A 17,570-nucleotide genomic window follows, 5' to 3' on the forward strand; every position below is an offset into this window, starting at 1 on the left:
CCGCCCCGTGGCTCCCGCCCCGCCTCGCCGCCTTCCTCCGAGACCAAGGCCAGGTCCCTACCGCAGCCGCGGCGCCAGCAGGAGGGAGAGAAGGAGGAGGGGGGGAGAGAGGCAGAGGGGGAAGGGAGAAGGGCGGGCTCCTCACGCCCAGTCCGCGCTCACCGTACGTGGTCGCAGATTCGCTACAAACGGCCCCACCACTCCGGGTCCCGAGTACCGCAACTTCAGTCTCCAGAAACTCAGCTCTAAGATGGAGGTGCTAGAAAAGCCATGTAGGGTGTCCAGGGGCACTTCCGAATCCCAGAGAATGGCCTCTCGAGCCTCAGCGGGCGGGCGGGGATGTGTGGCGAAAGTGCAGCTCGGCAGCGTTGCGGCGTCGCGTTTACCCTGCGCAGACGCCGTCGCCGCCGCTGCTGCCGCCGCCGCTGCCACTGCCTTTGCCGCCACCGTCTCCGCCGCCGCCGTCCCCGCGCTGCCTCCGGGAGCCTCCATTGTTCCGGCGGTGCTGGGTCCCGAGACCGGGCAACCTAGGGGCTTTCGAAAGGGGCGGCGGCCGCCGCAATTGAAAGACCGGGGCGCCGGCGGGACTGGGAGCGGCAGGGGTCAGCGCGGGAATCCCAGGGAGCCGGGCCAGAGCGTGGGGCGGCAGGGGGTCGGGGTGGCGAGGTCTGCAGTCTCCGGAATTGGGGCTCCCCATCCCCGGCCCGTCTTTCCCCGCCGGCCTCCCCTAGTGGGGTCGGAGCCCCGGCGGGCGCCCTCGGCAATGAGCCCGGACTCGAGGTGGCCGGTGAGTGCGGGCCAGGGACGAGGGCGGGAGTGGCCAGCCGGGAAGGGGTAGGCTACTTTCGTGGGGCGCGCACTGAGCTGCCCAGCCCGAGTACCCTCGGGCCACTCCAGCCCGGAGAACTGACAGTGCATTCGCTCACAGCCTGCATTCCGGGCAACACTGTATCCTTCGGGGTTGCCTGGGGCTGCCTGGGCCAATGGCAGGAGAAGAGCCTTGTTTAACATTTTACATTTCGACAAAGGGGAAACGTAGCCGCATCCGGGAGAGGGCTGCGGGCACCGCCCGGCCCGGCCTAATCCCTCTGGCCTCCGCCCCCTACTTCCTCCAGCCCTCGGAGCGCCTGGGGCAGATGCCGCCGCCATACCCCTGGGCCGGGGCCCTCCCCACGGGCTTTCGGGTCTAAGTTGCCTTGTCTCTCCTCTGTGCTTCTGTTTCTGAGTCCCAGCGGGACGTTTGCTGGGGGTTTCTGTGCTGATTAGGGAGCCAGCCGGGGCAGCAGAGCTGCAGCGTTCACCAGGGACTCATCATAGAAAGAGGAGAGTTTGTTTGTGCTTCTGATTGGTTTGTTTAAAGACAGGTGCAGGTAGGAAGTAGGGGCGAGCTTAAGGAGTAGTTTTACTGATATGACAATCTGGGGCTTTGACGGAGAGACTGGAGCAGCTCACTAGCTTGGTTAAGTCGCAGGAGAGGAGCCAACAAGGACCGTTATTAATCAGGGAGCTCAGGGTGGCTTTGCTTGGAATGGTGCCAAGACCACAGTTAAATTGTTGCACTCAGCTAGGCCTGGAGAAATTGGGGCAGTCTCTCTGACCAAGCTGGGCTTCCTGGGGGCTGGTGCCATCTGCTGTCTCCACTCACCCAGGAACACTGGAGAGGAGGAAGGGAGGGCTCTGAGGACCAGCATGGAGCTGAGTGTGCCTGGATTGTCATGTTCCTGTTTGTACCCTTAGGGCCTGGTGCCACTCCCAGGGCCAGGGCATAGGCTTACCGTAAAGGCCTCAGAAATTAACTAATTCTTTCTGTAACCCAGTGATTTCTGCTGGAGTCCAGGACCAAATCATTGGCTACCTGTTCAAACTTCTGCATGGGCTGACACTAGCCTTCATCCATCTCATCTCCAGAACTGGTGATCCCCTCATTTAGCTATTCATTCAACAGATTATTTATTCATTGGCCAAAACAACACTACATGCCAGGTACTGGGGATACAGAGGTGGGTAGGCTCTGGTGTCTGCACTGCACAGCTCCCAGTCTAATGGGAGGAGACAGAGAACTTCCAGTGTGGTGAATGCCATGGTGGAGGTGAGGATGAAATGCTGGGGAAACACAGCTCTCCATGGGAGAGACAAAGAAGCATAACAGGAGTGACATTCGAGCCATGTTTTGAAGAATGAGTGGGAGCTCACTAATCAGGGAGGTTGGAAGGCATTCTAAATAGAGATCATCTTGCAGGAATGAGAGGTTGTAACATTCAGGGACTGGCAAGTTGTCCTGGTTAGACAGAAACACAGCTGTAACTGGTGAAAAGAATCTAGAAAGGAGGACTAAGGCCACACAGTGAAAGGAGCACCTTGAATATCATCATAAGGAATTTGGATATTATCCTGAAGTAAGTGGGGAACATCAGGAGGATGCTTTTAATCAAGAGACTAACATGATCGTTTCTACTTGGTAGAAAGATCGTTCTGGACACATTGTGTGAGATTAGGCTAGACGAACTCAGACACAGAGCAGGATGATCAGGCAAGAGGTGATAAGGCCGAGACTATGGCCATGTTGTGGAGGAGGGGGCATTTGGAGCTGCTGTAGAGGTTGGCTGGCCAGGACCCTTGGGGAGAGGGAGGGCTGGAGAGAGTGGAGTGGGTGGCCAGGAACTCTTCCCTCGGCCTGTGCTAACTGATCTGTACATTCTAGATGTGACAGCATGGGGGTGGACTTTGACGTGAAGACTTTCTGCCACAACTTGCGGGCAACTAAGCCACCGTATGAGTGCCCTGTGGAGACCTGCCGCAAGGTCTACAAGAGTTACAGTGGTATTGAGTACCACCTGTACCACTATGACCATGACAACCCACCGCCCCCACAGCAGACTCCACTCCGAAAGCACAAGAAGAAGGGGCGCCAGTCACGCCCAGCCAACAAGCAGTCACCCACCCCCTCAGAGGTATCCCAGTCGCCCAGCCGTGAGGTGATGAGTTACGCACAGGCCCAGCGCATGGTGGAGGTGGACCTGCACGGCCGCGTCCACCGCATCAGCATCTTTGACAACCTGGATGTGGTGTCAGAAGATGAGGAGGCCCCTGAGGAGGCCCCTGAGAACGGCAGCAATAAGGAGAACACTGAGACACCGGCTGCTACTCCCAAGTCAGGCAAGCATAAGAACAAGGAGAAGCGCAAGGACTCCAACCATCACCATCACCACAATGCTTCTGCAAGCACCACTCCCAAGCTGCCAGAGGTGGTGTACCGGGAGTTGGAGCAGGATACCCCTGATGCCCCGCCCCGGCCAACTTCCTATTACCGGTAAGGCCGCCTCCACCTCCCAACTCTGGAAAACTGGTCAAGCAGGGCTCAGGAGTCAAAGATAGGTGATAGGCAGTGGCAGGGGTAAAGCACAGCAGAAGCACACTGGTCCTGCCAAGGCATAAAAGTGCCCCAGCCAATGATGGCACTTGGTCTACACTGCCACATGCCAGGCCCTGCACTGGGTGCCTTATAGCCATTCCATTATTTTATTCTCACAACTTACTCAGGTAGGTATTGTTCTGATTTCACAGATGAGGAAACCACGGTCCAGAAAAAGGACCGAGAAGTCACATGTCAGTAGATAGCTGACAAACCCAGGTTCCTCTGACTCCAAAGCTGCACTATTTCCACAGTATCAAAAGGTCCCATTTTTTGTTCCTGACTCTTCTACTCCATCACTCTGTGATCTTGGGAAAGGCATCCAGCTTTTGGTGTTGCAGTGACCCCATCTGCAGAGTAGGTATAATATTCCTCTGGTAGCCTACAGGTACAAGACTAGGGACAATGATTTCATAAGGTTATAAAATCAGTTTGTAAATCTAAAGAAGTAATTTTCCCATTACTTGTTCTGTTATTGTCACCCATCCTTTAGCCTGCGTAAGCAGTATTTTCATCGCCTATGTTTTGTACTCCTCCAAGGACCCTTTTATTTGTTTCATTTAACTGTTTCTTAGTACCCCACTTCCTTCCAAAAATTAGTCACAGTGGCTCCTAATAAAGTCACAGGCATAGGGCTTCCCTGGTGACGCAGTGGTTGGGAATCCACCTGCCAACGCAGGGGACACGGGTTCGAGCCCTGGTCCGGGAAGATCCCACATGCCGTGGAGCAGCTAAGCCCGTGCGCCACAACTACTGAGCCTGTGCTCTAGAGCCTGCGAGCCACGACTGCTGAGGCTTGTGTGCCTGGAGCCCATGCTCCGTGACAGGAGGGGCCGCTGCAGTGAGAAGCCCGCGTGCAGCAACAAAGACCCAATGCACCAAAAATAAATAAATTAATTAATATTTTTAAAAAGTCACAGGCATAAGGCTAAATTCCTTTAACTTGAGGTAAAAAAATGAAGGAGTGGGGAAGTGTGGTGGTGGAACTACATACAGAAACCCTAGCTGAAGGATGGAATAAAAACCAAGTGTAAAATTTCTTAGAGTCTTGGCATCCAAGTCAAAGAGGGCATTTGGGTGAGTTAGTTAAGGAGCCATCTTTGGTGTCAGCTAATCAGAAAGCCTGATCTCTGACAAGGACTTGTTGTAAAGGTTTTTATATGAAAGGTAGTTTTTACCAGAAGGGCAACCCATGTGATGTTATACTAAATCTCAGTTTTTTAAAAGCAAATCTTTGGGAACTCAAGTAATTTGGCCCAATGCGTCACTCTCCTCTCACCGCTGTTCACATGCTAGCCAGTCTCTTCTTCCTCTCTTCCATCCTTTCATCTGTTCAGCCCAGCTCCGTTTCCCTCTGGCTTTCTACTGCCTCTCTTGTCTGTTAGTACTGACTGCCATGCCCACCTCCCAACACACAGACCCCTCTCTGGGCCTGCCCTCTCTCCTAATGGCTCTTCAGTGCTCTTGGCTCCAGTAAGCAGCCCAGCCCAGCTCCTCTGCTCCTTTTCTTCACCCCTCCACTCAGATGCACTCTTTCCTCGGGGGAATCAGATCTGTTCTCCAGGCAGCAGCTTTCAGCTGGTGCACTGCAATCAGTTGGGAGGTGTGTTGCATGTAATTTGTTACTACTGTTAGCAGAACTGCCTCTTTTGGAAATGATTTACTTTTTATATAAATGTAAGAAGATTTGAGGTCATCCCTCTAATAACACCACTTGCTCTTGCTCACATCTGGTATGCTTTCTTGAGGGGGAGAGAGAGGGTGGAGTGTCAGCTGCTGTGTCAGGAATTGTACGTGACATGCAGCCTACCTTATCTGCGCCACACCCTGTAATCTTGGTGCATGGTGGGAGTGTGTTATGCACCATCACATAATGTCACGTGTGTCGTGGCAGAGAAAAGGTTGAGAGCTGGTGCCAAGGCCTGGAAGGGACCAGATGTTTCACACTAGCCCTGAGCCACACCCTTTTTCAAGGATGAGGACATTGCATTCACCTTGGGGAAGAGGTAAAGGGCTAAGGAAGAAGTTGCTTCTGATAGACACAGTATTTTAGTCTGTCCTCCCTTCCACCCCCTAAATGTCTTTCAAACGAGCAACACTGAGCACCTATTTCTGTGTGGTGAATCAGACATGGTTCTTGCCTCTTATCTAATAGTGGAGGAGTTAAGACACAAAAACAGTTATAACGCAAGACAGGGTGGGGCAGATCTATACAAAAACTAATAATAAAGCTAACATTTATTGAGTACTTGCTCCATGCCAGCTACTGTTCTAAGCCCTTTACCTGTAGTAACTCATTTAATGTTCACAACAGCTGTATGAAATAGGTTCAAGTTAGCATCACCATTCTACAGGTGTGGAAACCAAGGCCCAGAGAGATCAGCTCACTCGCCTGCTGTCATCCAGAGCATGGCTCCGGAACCTCTGCTTGCCTGGCCTGCTGTAGCCCCCAGAGCCACATTTCCCTTGTGGAGAGGAGAGGGGAGGCATGGGAACTAACATTTATCTAGGGCCTGCTCTGTGCCACTTGATTTAGCCCATTTGTTTCTCATTCTGTCATCAATAAAACTGAGGTTCAGGGCTTCCCTGGTGGCGCAGTGGTTGAGAGTCCGCCTGCCGATGCAGGGGACACGGGTTCGTGCCCCGGTCCGGGAAGATCCCACATGCCGCGGAGCGGCTGGGCCCGTGAGCCATGGCCGCTGAGCCTGCACGTCCAGAGCCTGTGCTCCACAACGGGAGAGGCCACAGCACTGAGAGGCCCGCGTACCGCAAAAAAAATAAATAAATAAAAATAAGACTGAGGTTCAGAAAAGGGCAGTGATGTCCTCCTAAATGCCACAAAGTAACAGAGCCAGGATGTAAATCCAGGTTTGTTAGAGGGCAAAGCCCTGTTCTTTCCGTTGTAGCTCCCTGTAGCTTTACAACACCAGGGTCAGGCCACCTAGAGTGTGCATGGCAAGGGGGTGGGGAGCCTACTTTGTATCCCAGGCACCTGGAGCAATCCTTAGCTGCAGCCCTGCTGGCCCACTGAGTGCTGTGAAGTGGAGTTTGAATCCTCACTCTGCCACTTCCTGGTTGTGTGAACTAACTGTGTTGGGTAGTTAATTAACTTCTCAAAGCTTCCAGTTTCCTCATCTATAAAGTGAGGAGAGTAAAAACATTGACCCTATGGCTATGGGGAAAATAAACGTGATAACTTAGCACAATGCCTAGCTTATAGTAAATGCTCAGTAAATCTTAGTTATTCTGACTGTTATTTCCCAAGGTTATCCAGAGAGTAAAGAGTACCTAGAGTTTGAGGGAGCCCTGAGCTGATGCTGGTACCAGCTAACAGAAGACCTACAGCAGCTGCATTCAGGACATAGCCAGTTGGTGCTAAAACAACTTATGTATGATTTGCAAATGAAAACTGAGGACCTTCCTTCCTCTGACTCCTTGTATCATCACCCAGACCACCCCAATAATGGGTCCTAGCTGCCCCATCCTTCAGGAGTCTGGCTGAGCCTCTGCACCTCAAAGGAGGCAGTGTAGCAGCTAGGACATGAGCTTTGAAATCGGCATGGTTGGGTTCATATCCCAGTTCTGCCACTTTCTCACAAGAGGACCAGGGCAGGTGAATTAACCTCCCCAAATGTAAGTTTTCCTTTTCTGCAAAATAAGAATGCTTATAGGACTTAGAGTGCCTGGGGTAAAGGTGAGGATAGAATCAGACAACACAGACGTAAAGGCACAGGCCTAGAATAGGGTGAGTACTTGGCACATATAACCCATGGTCTTTAAAGGAGGGAAATCTCAACCTTCTGGTGCTGAGCTGCCTCTGTGCACTGCAGGTACATCGAGAAGTCGGCGGAAGAGCTGGATGAGGAAGTAGAGTATGACATGGATGAGGAGGACTACATCTGGCTGGATATCATGAACGAGCGGCGGAAGACGGAGGGTGTGAGTCCCATTCCGCAGGAAATCTTTGAGTACTTAATGGACCGGCTGGAGAAAGAGTCCTACTTTGAGAGCCACAATAAAGGCGACCCCAATGCGCTCGTGGATGAGGATGCAGTGTGCTGTATCTGCAATGATGGTGAGTGCCAGAACAGCAATGTCATCCTCTTCTGTGACATGTGCAACCTGGCTGTGCACCAGGAGTGCTACGGTGTCCCCTACATCCCTGAGGGCCAGTGGCTGTGCCGCCGCTGCCTACAGTCACCCTCCCGTGCTGTGGACTGCGCCCTGTGCCCCAACAAGGGCGGTGCCTTCAAGCAGACAGATGATGGGCGCTGGGCCCATGTGGTGTGTGCCCTGTGGATCCCTGAGGTCTGCTTCGCCAACACGGTCTTCCTGGAGCCTATCGACAGCATCGAGCACATCCCGCCAGCTCGCTGGAAGCTGACCTGCTACATTTGCAAACAGCGGGGCTCAGGGGCCTGCATCCAGTGCCACAAGGCCAACTGCTACACAGCCTTCCATGTGACGTGTGCCCAGCAGGCTGGCCTTTACATGAAGATGGAGCCTGTGCGGGAGACGGGTGCCAATGGCACCTCCTTCAGCGTCCGCAAGACTGCCTACTGCGACATCCATACGCCTCCAGGTTCAGCACGCCGCCTGCCTGCCCTGTCCCACAGCGAGGGGGAGGAGGAGGAGGAGGAGGAGGAGGAGGAGGGTAAGAGTTGGAGCTCAGAGAAGGTCAAGAAGGCCAAGGCCAAGTCCCGGATCAAGATGAAGAAGGCGCGGAAGATCTTGGCGGAGAAACGGGCAGCAGCACCTGTGGTGTCTGTGCCCTGCATCCCACCACACAGGTATGAGGGGAGCAGGTGGACAGGCTGTTGAGGGAAGAAGCCCTGTTGGAGACTGACAGCCCCCTGAGTGGAGTGACAGGGTTGGGGTATCTTCTTCCTATCAGGAGCTACATAGAAGTTTTGGGGTTTTTTTGCTTTTTGTTTTTTTTTTTTTTTTTTTTTTTTGCTGTACGCGGGCCTCTCACTGTTGTGGCCTCTCCCGTTGTGGAGCACAGGCTCCGGATGCACAGGCTCATCGGCCATGGCTCACGGGCCCAGCCGCTCCGCGGCATGTGGGATCTTCCCGGACCGGGGCACGAACCCGTGTCCCCTGCATCAGCAGGCGGACTCTCAACCACTGCGCCACCAGGGAAGCCCTGCTTTTTGTTTTTAATATCAAAAGAGATGAGCTCTAGCAGGTCACCTGGCTTTTACACTAGGAAACAGAAACTTCAGCTTTTATCTGGCAGACCTAACGTGTTTTAAACTGCCTTCCGTTTTGATGAGGTGGTTTAAGTTAGGAAGAAAGAGGCTGGAATAGCTACCAGCCACAGTGGAAGAAATGGTCCGACTCTGAAGGGAGAATGGAATGAAGAAGGGGGACGGATACGCTCTAGGAATCGTGAAACGGTTGCTGCCACAAATAAGTCCAAATGAGGGCTACAGTCATCAGTTACTTTTTACTCTCTCTTGTGCTATATAGTCGATTTCCTATAGTTTACTGCTGTACAGTAATACTTCATCTTAAAACCTTCCCAGGCTCAGTCTGAGTTGGGTATCCCAGGGTCAGATAGCACTCTGGGCTGCAATGACAAGAGCAGTCTTAGGGGCAGGCTCCCTGACCCACTGGGGAACAGAATTATGGATCTGGCTTAGAGCTGGGAGCTTGGCTCCCTGTCTGCTGAGTTGCCATTGACAGCTCTCTTCGCTCTTCTTTGCCTTAGCCCAGTGTCATAGGCCTTTTTGACAGTAGATTTATTCCCTATTTAGCCCCACTCAGAAACTCTCATTAGCCAGAGACCACTGTTCTGCTTAAGAAAATCAGGGCCCAAGAGGTTTTTCTCTTTGCTCTCCTGCTTCCCAGGCTCAGTAAAATCACTAACCGCCTGACCATCCAAAGGAAGAGCCAGTTCATGCAGAGGCTGCACAGCTACTGGACGCTGAAGAGGCAGTCACGGAATGGGGTCCCACTGCTGCGTCGCCTGCAGACACACCTGCAGTCGCAGAGGAACTGTGACCAAGTTGGGGTACTGTGTCAGATTCCCTGTGGGCTGTAGGAACTAGTGCCAGGGGCACGAGGACAGAGATTTTGGGGGGGCCGTACCGCCCGGCATGTGGGATCTTAGTTCCCCGACCAGGGATCGAACCCGCACCCCCTGCCTTGGAAGCGTGGAGTCTTAACCACTGGACCGCCAGGGAAGTCCCCAAGGACAGAGATTTGTGACTGTTTCCAGTTTCCAGTGTCTGAGGGCTTGGGCTGTTTCCTCCTTTAAACTAGGCCTCAAAGCAAGCTCAGGATGAAATCCTTACAGATGATTTTTAACGCATTTTTCCTATGTGTTCATCTGTTCGTTCACAGCAAGCATATACTGAGCACCGACTCTGTGCTGGGCCTAGGGGCCATGTGGGTTGAGGAGCTTCCACTTCAGTTAGTTAGTGAGCCTACCAGTAAATCCCTGTGCTCCCTCCTTTGGCTTTGCCTGCCCTTGACCCAAGCTTCCTGGGCTCTCGTCCCCTCTGGCTCTCTCATCATTTCCTGATCCCTCTTTTGCCTCTTCAGAGAGATTCTGAGGACAAGAACTGGGCCCTCAAAGAACAGCTCAAGTCCTGGCAGCGGCTTCGGCACGACCTGGAGCGAGCCCGGCTGCTGGTGGAGCTGATCCGCAAGCGGGAGAAACTCAAAAGGGAGACGGTGAGTGCTCCTGGGCCAACTCTTTTTTACAGTAGAGAAAACAGACCCAGGAAAACAGAAAACATGGACAAGTATGTGTCACCTGTCCAGGAAGCAACAGGGCTGATGCGGGAGTCAGGTCTCGTGAGCTCAGTTTGCTCTCAAGCCCACCGGAAGCAGAATGTCGCAGGAGAGTGTGACCGGAAGCCTAAATTATGTGATGCAGGTAGCTGGTGCTGGGAGCTCAAGGAAGGGAAAGTCCAGAGGAGTCAAGTACACCGAGCTGTGTAGGGTGGGAAGGAAGGCGAGTTCCCATACCAGCTACAGCCATCTCCTCAGACCTCCTAGGCCAAGGGACGGCCTAGGCCTGGCTGATCGGGCCTTTATGTGTGTCAGATCAAGGTCCAGCAGATTGCCATGGAGATGCAGCTGACCCCTTTCCTCATCCTCCTTCGAAAAACCCTGGAGCAGCTCCAAGAGAAGGACACAGGCAACATCTTCAGCGAGCCGGTCCCTCTGTCTGAGGTAACCGAATTGGACGAAGTAAGAATCCCTTCCCCTCACTCCACCTTCTTTCTGTTCCTCTCCCAGATGGACCCCCACTGCAGGTCTGGGCCAGGGACTAGGAGGGGACCTTGAAGAGAGGGGCTGGTGGCTCTGGGGCTCCAGGATGAACTGGAGCCACATGCATCACCTGGACTCTGTCTTGTCCCTGTCATATCCCAAGGGCCCAGAATGGGAGGCAATCTGCACTCCTTCCCCAGAGGCAGGGACTGAGTCTGCCAAATGAATTATCCCAGGGCAGGAAGACACTTTCCGGGTGCTGAACCCTAGAACGGAGAATTTAGAAGGCTCAGCACCTAAAGAACCATCTCTGAAGCCCTAGGTCCTGACTGGCAGACTCTTCTCTCTAAAAGGTATAAAATGAGAGGCCTGAGGCAGCAGCCTCCTTATAAGTCTTAATGATAAGTAAAGAGAGCTATAGGAATGCAAGGTGGTGTTTTTTTCCAGAGGATTCCCCTAGTCATTTTCTTACTAAAGCGTCATATGGCTCTAGGAGATAGATTTGGCTGTAATTTCATTACTGTTTTCTAGGTGAGGAAAAGAAGGCCCAGAGAGGTTAAGAGGCTTGCCAAGGTCACACAGCTTGTGACTAGTAAAGTCAAGACTAGAATCCGGCTTTCTTTTCCCCTGTGCTGAATGCCTGCCTCTAACTGTGGTGGGAGGAGGTTGCTGGATGCATTTCAAGGGAGGTTATTAGGAACAGGGGTTCAGGGGGAATGAGGAACGTATCTCCACTTAGCTACACCTACCGTGTTCTCCCAGGTACCTGACTACCTAGACCACATCAAAAAGCCTATGGACTTTTTCACCATGAAGCAGAACTTGGAGGCTTACCGCTACCTGAACTTTGATGATTTTGAGGAGGACTTCAACCTCATCGTCAGCAACTGCCTCAAGTATAATGCCAAGGATACCATCTTCTACCGGGCAGCAGTGCGGCTCCGTGAGCAGGGTGGTGCTGTGCTCCGCCAGGCCCGGCGCCAGGCAGAAAAAATGGGCATTGACTTTGAGACGGGCATGCATATCCCCCACAGCCTGGCTGGAGACGAGGCCTCACACCACACCGAAGATGGTGGGTGATAAGTCACACCTCCACATAGACGCCAATGCCAGGGATGAACAGCTTTCCAAAGTCCCCTCCTGGGAGCAGGCATTGTGTAGGCAGGAAGCAGCTAGGCTGAGCAGTGGCAGGCTATCCCCAGGAATGCGCTCTAAGAAGCCAGACTGGGTGAATGCATAGCAGTCCCTGCCATTGCACATCTCGGTGCTACTGTTTTACAGCTGCTCCTGGTGAGAAGCAGAGGGGGAGAAGAGTGGGTTTCTTGTTGCCTGCCCAGGTTCACGGGGCCCAGAGGACTGCCCTGAGTCTGACCCTCTCCTCCCTATTCCCACCCCTGGCAGCAGAGGAAGAGCGGCTGGTCCTGCTGGAGAACCAGAAGCACTTGCCGGTGGAAGAGCAGCTGAAGCTGTTGCTTGAGCGGCTGGATGAGGTGAATGCCAGTAAGCAGAGCGTGGGCCGCTCCAGGCGTGCAAAGATGATCAAGAAAGAGATGACGGCACTGCGGCGCAAGCTTGCCACCCAGCGGGAAACTGGACGGGATGGGCCTGAGCGGCATGGCCCCTCCAGCCGGGGCAGCCTGACACCCCACCCGGCAGCCTGTGACAAGGACGGGCAGACAGACAGTGCCGCCGAGGAGAGCAGCAGCCAGGAGACAAGCAAAGGTCTGAACCCCGCAGCATGGTGGACCCCGAGGCCAGCCAGACTTTGACTCTGCAGCACACACTCAGCGCCTGCCATGCCCCAGGCAGAGGTCCCTCATGCACAGCCAGCTGCACTCTCTCCCTCAATTCCCCAGTCAAGGGCCTCTTAGCTGCCTCTCTGGCTATTTGTATAAGAGACAATGTTCCCAACTCCATGCCCCCCAGATTATCTCCCCTACTCTAGCTGGAGTTATGGTCCTATATACCCAGGGCCTACCCTGGATGTATGCCCTTCCCACATCAGGCCCCTCACCGACTCTCCTTCTCTCTTTCTCTGCTCCAGGCCTGGGTCCCAACATGTCCTCAACCCCCGCACATGAGGTGGGCAGGAGAACCTCAGTTCTGTTCTCCAAAAAGAACCCGAAGACAGCTGGACCGCCCAAGAGGCCGGGCCGGCCCCCCAAAAACCGGGAGAGCCAGATGACCCCCAGCCACGGAGGCAGTCCTGTGGGGCCCCCCCAGCTCCCCATCATGGGCTCCCTGCGTCAGCGCAAGCGGGGTAGGAGCCCTCGGCCCAGTTCGAGTTCAGACAGCGACAGTGATAAATCCACAGAAGACCCCCCAATGGGTGAGCCTCGCCATCACCCAGCCCCGCAGTAGAGTGAGCAAAGCTGCCATCCTTCCCAATATAACTCCCACCTATCCCTTCATTTGCCCATAATATATCAGAGCTAGAAGGGCCCTTAGGAATCCTTTAATTCCATTCCCTCATTTTACAGATGGGGAAACTGAAGCCCAGAGATGCTGACCCAGCTAGATTCCCATCCAGGGCCCCCCCACCTCCATTGTATCACTTCACCTTTTCTCTTCTTATCCTCCTTGGGGAATCTCCTTTAAGCCATTTGTGTCCTAAGGCCAGTAACTGCCAAGGGAAGTGCAAGGGGTGGGGCAGAGCTGTGGCCAACTGTGGTGGACACTGCCCAGAGCTAGCTCTGCTGGCCAAGGTTGGAGGAATTTTCCAGCACAGAAGTGAAAGCCAAGCTCTAAGTCCCTCTTACCCCCAGTAGATCTCTGATCTACATCTTCCTGACTGATTCCTTCCCTTCCCCCCTCCCCCCAACCAAGACTTACCAGCCAACGGCTTCAGCGGTGGAAACCAGCCAGTAAAGAAGAGTTTCTTGGTGTATCGTAATGACTGCAGCCTTCCTCGGAGCAGCTCGGACTCTGAGTCCAGCAGCAGTAGCAGCAGCAGCGCTGCCTCAGACCGGACCAGGTACCAGTCCTCCGGATCAAGACGCACCTCCGGGATGGCCTTCTAGATTTCCCTATGGGGAGTGGGGTGGCAGCCATTTTAGCCTAGATTAAGATGGCTCAAACCAAAGGTTCTCTGCAAAATAAATGGAATAGATGAGACTGTCACCATAATGAAACAGAGGAGCCCACCCTGTGTTAAGCTGATGGTTTAGAACAGAGGGCATAAACTGGTTCCTTGTGGGCTGGATTTGGCCTGCAGACATTTTGTTTGGCCAGCATAGTCTTAAAAAAAAAAAAAAAAAAAGATTCGGAAGTGGCATATAAAATTCCCAGTTTCTGTAGTCTCTGTAAAAATCAGACTGGCAGTTCTGGCCACTGTTGACTTAAGACGGGCGCATGCATTCAGCACTACTGCTATGTCCAGCCCACTTCAGTCAGATCACCCCCAAGTCCCTGAGGGCATTTGAGTTTGAAATTCTTCAAGTAGCCTCTGCTTTCCAAACGTCTTAGACCCTAGGGGCTTAAAGAAGGGAGGATACCCACCATGCCATTCCCCACTCTTCCCCTCCTTTGAGTTGAGCTTCCCTTTTGTCCACAGCACAACGCCTTCAAAACAAGGCCGGGGCAAGCCCTCCTTCTCTCGGGGCACGTTCCCAGAGGATAGCAGTGAAGATACCTCAGGCACTGAGAACGAGGCCTACTCCGTGGGCACTGGCCGCGGCGTGGGCCACAGCAGTAAGTACGCCTGCCCAAAGCCAGGGGTTCTGGGGGCCCAGTGTCAGGGCCTTGCCAGACCCCGGACTGCTGATCCGCCCCCTCTCTCCCATTCCTGTGAAGTGGTAAGGAAGAGTCTGGGCCGGGGAGCTGGCTGGCTGTCAGAGGATGAGGACTCCCCACTGGATGCTCTGGACCTGGTGTGGGCCAAATGCCGAGGGTATCCATCATACCCAGCTCTGGTAGGCTTCCACTTTTCTTGTCATATCCCTTGTCTTCCAACCCCAGAACACAGACTCAAAAGTAGCAGACTTTTTCTACTCTCTGCTGAGCTGCAGAGCACAGGAGTCTTTGGCAGATAGACACTTAGAGGTCCCTGGTTAGTTTCTCCATCTCTCCCTCTTTCTTCCCTTTGCCCCTTGGGCTCTGAAATAGTTCAGCATGGGAATAAGCCAAGGGTCAGCACTGCAGCCCTAGGAGTGTGGTAACCTTTTTCTGTTCCCACTTCAGACGTAGTCTCCAAATTCTTGGATAGGGTAAGCCTTGGGAAGGAGACTGAACTAAACCAAGGTCTTATTACACCCTTAGATCATTGATCCAAAGATGCCCCGGGAAGGTATGTTCCACCATGGGGTTCCCATCCCTGTGCCCCCACTGGAGGTGCTGAAACTTGGGGAACAGATGACCCAGGAAGCCCGAGAGCATCTCTACCTCGTCCTCTTCTTTGACAACAAGCGAACCTGGTAAGGGAGGAGGGGAGCATTTGATGTGACTCATAGCCACAGATGCAACCCTCGGTATCGGGGCAGGTTGCCAGGGAACTCCAGCAACAGACAGCCTGAGCTGTCATAAATCAGTGGGGGAGGGACTTAGATCTTTGAGCAAAAGGGTTGTGTTGACCAAGAGTCTGAGAGACTGAGCGGGCAGCAGCTGACAGACAGCTGTAGCTAGAAATCAAAGGACCGTGAGTGACTGTGACAAATGTGGGGGTGGCTCCCCACCCAGACTAAAGTGGCTTCTAGACTTACTTTTCCCACCTCTGCCTCCATGGTGACAAGATGGGGATAAAGCAGGCATAATCATTCAGGTTCTGAATGCCTGTTCCGTCACACTTACATGTGTGGTCTCTGGTTGTTAATTGTCTGCAGAGGATGTTTAATGTCAGTTAAGTCTGCCTGGAGCCCACTGGACAAGGTACCTATTTCAGGGTAGGTCAAGGCTCCTTTTTGTGCCCATAACTAACCTATGATTACCCCGTTGTGACCGATGACTGGGCTCTTTTCATCACTAGCCTGTGAGCAGTTCCTTGAGAGCAGGGACTGCATCTCTTGGTTTCTTTAATTCCCACCAGAGCCTGGCCCAGAGTGGGGCACTCAGGAGGAGTTTTTGAAGGAATGAACAAGTGAGGAAGGCTGGTGCCTGTTGCTCCCCCAGAGATAAGAGATGACTTACTCGCTTCTCACCTCGTCCTACAGGCAGTGGCTGCCCAGGACTAAGCTGGTTCCTCTGGGCGTGAACCAGGACCTTGACAAGGAGAAGATGCTGGAGGGCCGGAAATCCAACATCCGCAAGTCAGTACAGATCGCCTACCACAGGGCTCTGCAGCACCGCAGCAAGGTGCAGGGCGAGCAGAGCAGTGAGACCAGCGATAGTGACTGATACTGTCCAGCACAACCCAACCTACAGTGCCCTGCCACCTCTCTCCTCCCCTTTGCTCACTGTCCTGGAGTGGCACCGGCCTCTGCACTGACTCATTCCTGGTCTTGGGGCCAGTCTCAGGGGAAGCTGGGTGGGGGAGGTCCCTCCCGCCCTGAGTGCAGCTGGACTGTACAGAACACTCCAAGGGCCCATGGGGGCTCTGCGCAATGAGAGGGGAGGTTCCACAGGCCAGAAAGCTCCAGAGACCTCACGGCATTGTAGCGCACGTTGGTGGGCCAAGCTTAGGACGCTGCGTAAAACAGGCCATCCAACCACCTCTGCCTACTCATGCCAGGAGAACCCCTAACTGCCTAGTGGCCTGAGGCCCCTGAGGTGGTGAGGTGAGCTGGCATCTGCACAGCCTAGCATTGAGATTGATGTCTGTCCAGCCCGGAAGAGGGGCACTAGGTGACCCCCCTCCCCTGCTGTTGTAAATACTGTAAATAGTGGAGAATTTAAATTATTCTCATTTGTAACTGCGTTTCCGGGTCGCGCCAGAGTCATTTGGTACTAAAAAAAAGACTGGGGCCTGTCCCCACTTCCCTTCTTCCCATAGATTCCCCCACCTTTCAAACTGGTTTGTATTTATTTCAAAGGAAGAAAATATATTGATTCTTAGAAAATAAATGGTCTGTTTGGAATTCTTGGTTCTTGCCTTCTGCCAGGGCAAAAGTGAGGCTGTGTTCCTCGGGGATGGTAAATAATTGGGCCCAAGTGGTTGCTGGCTGCTGTGCCTGCTGCATTTGTAAGACAACAGCAAAGATAATATTGGGTTGGCCGAAAAGTTCATTCGTGTTTTTCTGTAACATCTTACGGAAAAACCCAAATGAACTCTTTGGCTAACCCAGTATGACAGCTCCCATTCCCCATGTCCTTCCTTCACTGAGTGGTAGACCCTGTGCTGAAGCACCTTTAGATACACAGTTTTGTATAATCCTTGCAATAACTACGGGGAAAGTTAATGACAGGGTAGTTATCTCCACAAAGACACCAAGGTTTAGACAAATTAAGTAACTTGCCAAAGTTCCCACAACTAGGAAGTCGCAGAGCTAGCATTTGAACAACAGCCTGCCTCCACAGCTGGCTCTTCAACCAGTATGCCGAACGGCTGGAAGGGAGGAGTCTCGTGGCCATTCCTTCGTGAACTGCAGATGCTTCGAGTCCTTTGCCAGTGAGACGGTCCGGGTGCTGCTTCAGTCACTATAGCTGTGTGACCCTTCTTCCCCTGTTTAGCTGGGGCCTCAGCAGGAATGCAGAGGGACTCTTCATTCCCCACCTTGACACCTTCTCTTCCAATGTAAGCATTTACTGGAGGAATGCCCTCTAAGCACTAGGCACCTGTGGGCCGTCGTGCCTGCAAAGGAGACAGACACAGGAAGCAGCTGCCCCAGGGCCTGGTAACTCCTGAAGCCCGGAACTGAGACGCTGCCAGGCTCACGGCCCCCGCTGCTGGGAACTGTGGCAAGAGGGACACAGAGATACATCAGCCGTCAGTCTGTCCCTTAAGGAATCTGAAGGCTAATGGCTCAGATACAGTAACCAAGAATCACCGCCCAGAGGCAGTTCT

At 53.3% G+C, this 17,570-nt stretch overlaps 1 protein-coding gene across 6 annotated transcripts; it reads left to right on the plus strand.

Annotated features, from left to right (window-relative positions):
* Positions 1-290: 290 nt before the first annotated feature.
* On the plus strand, positions 291-17,068 carry BRPF1 (bromodomain and PHD finger containing 1). Of its 6 annotated transcripts, none has more exons than XM_079934539.1 (14): positions 291-787; positions 2,702-3,310; positions 7,243-8,202; positions 9,266-9,428; positions 9,962-10,093; positions 10,469-10,615; positions 11,399-11,708; positions 12,038-12,358; positions 12,681-12,965; positions 13,463-13,610; positions 14,190-14,326; positions 14,429-14,547; positions 14,894-15,048; positions 15,781-17,068. In XM_079934539.1, the coding sequence occupies exons 2-14, from the start codon at positions 2,712-2,714 to the stop codon at positions 15,962-15,964; spliced, it is 3,660 nt and encodes a 1,219-aa protein (XP_079790665.1). In that variant the 5' UTR covers positions 291-787; positions 2,702-2,711; the 3' UTR covers positions 15,965-17,068. The 6 variants fall into 6 exon arrangements, with proteins under 6 accessions (XP_079790665.1, XP_079790666.1, XP_079790668.1 ...); XM_079934540.1 differs by having other exon boundaries at positions 10,469-10,597; XM_079934542.1 differs by having other exon boundaries at positions 7,243-7,487; positions 7,995-8,202; positions 14,190-14,547.
* The last annotated feature ends 502 nt before the right edge of the window (positions 17,069-17,570 follow it).

This window comes from Stenella coeruleoalba, assembly GCF_951394435.1.
Source record: "Stenella coeruleoalba genome assembly, chromosome: 10".
Taxonomy (NCBI): Eukaryota; Metazoa; Chordata; class Mammalia; order Artiodactyla; family Delphinidae; genus Stenella; species Stenella coeruleoalba.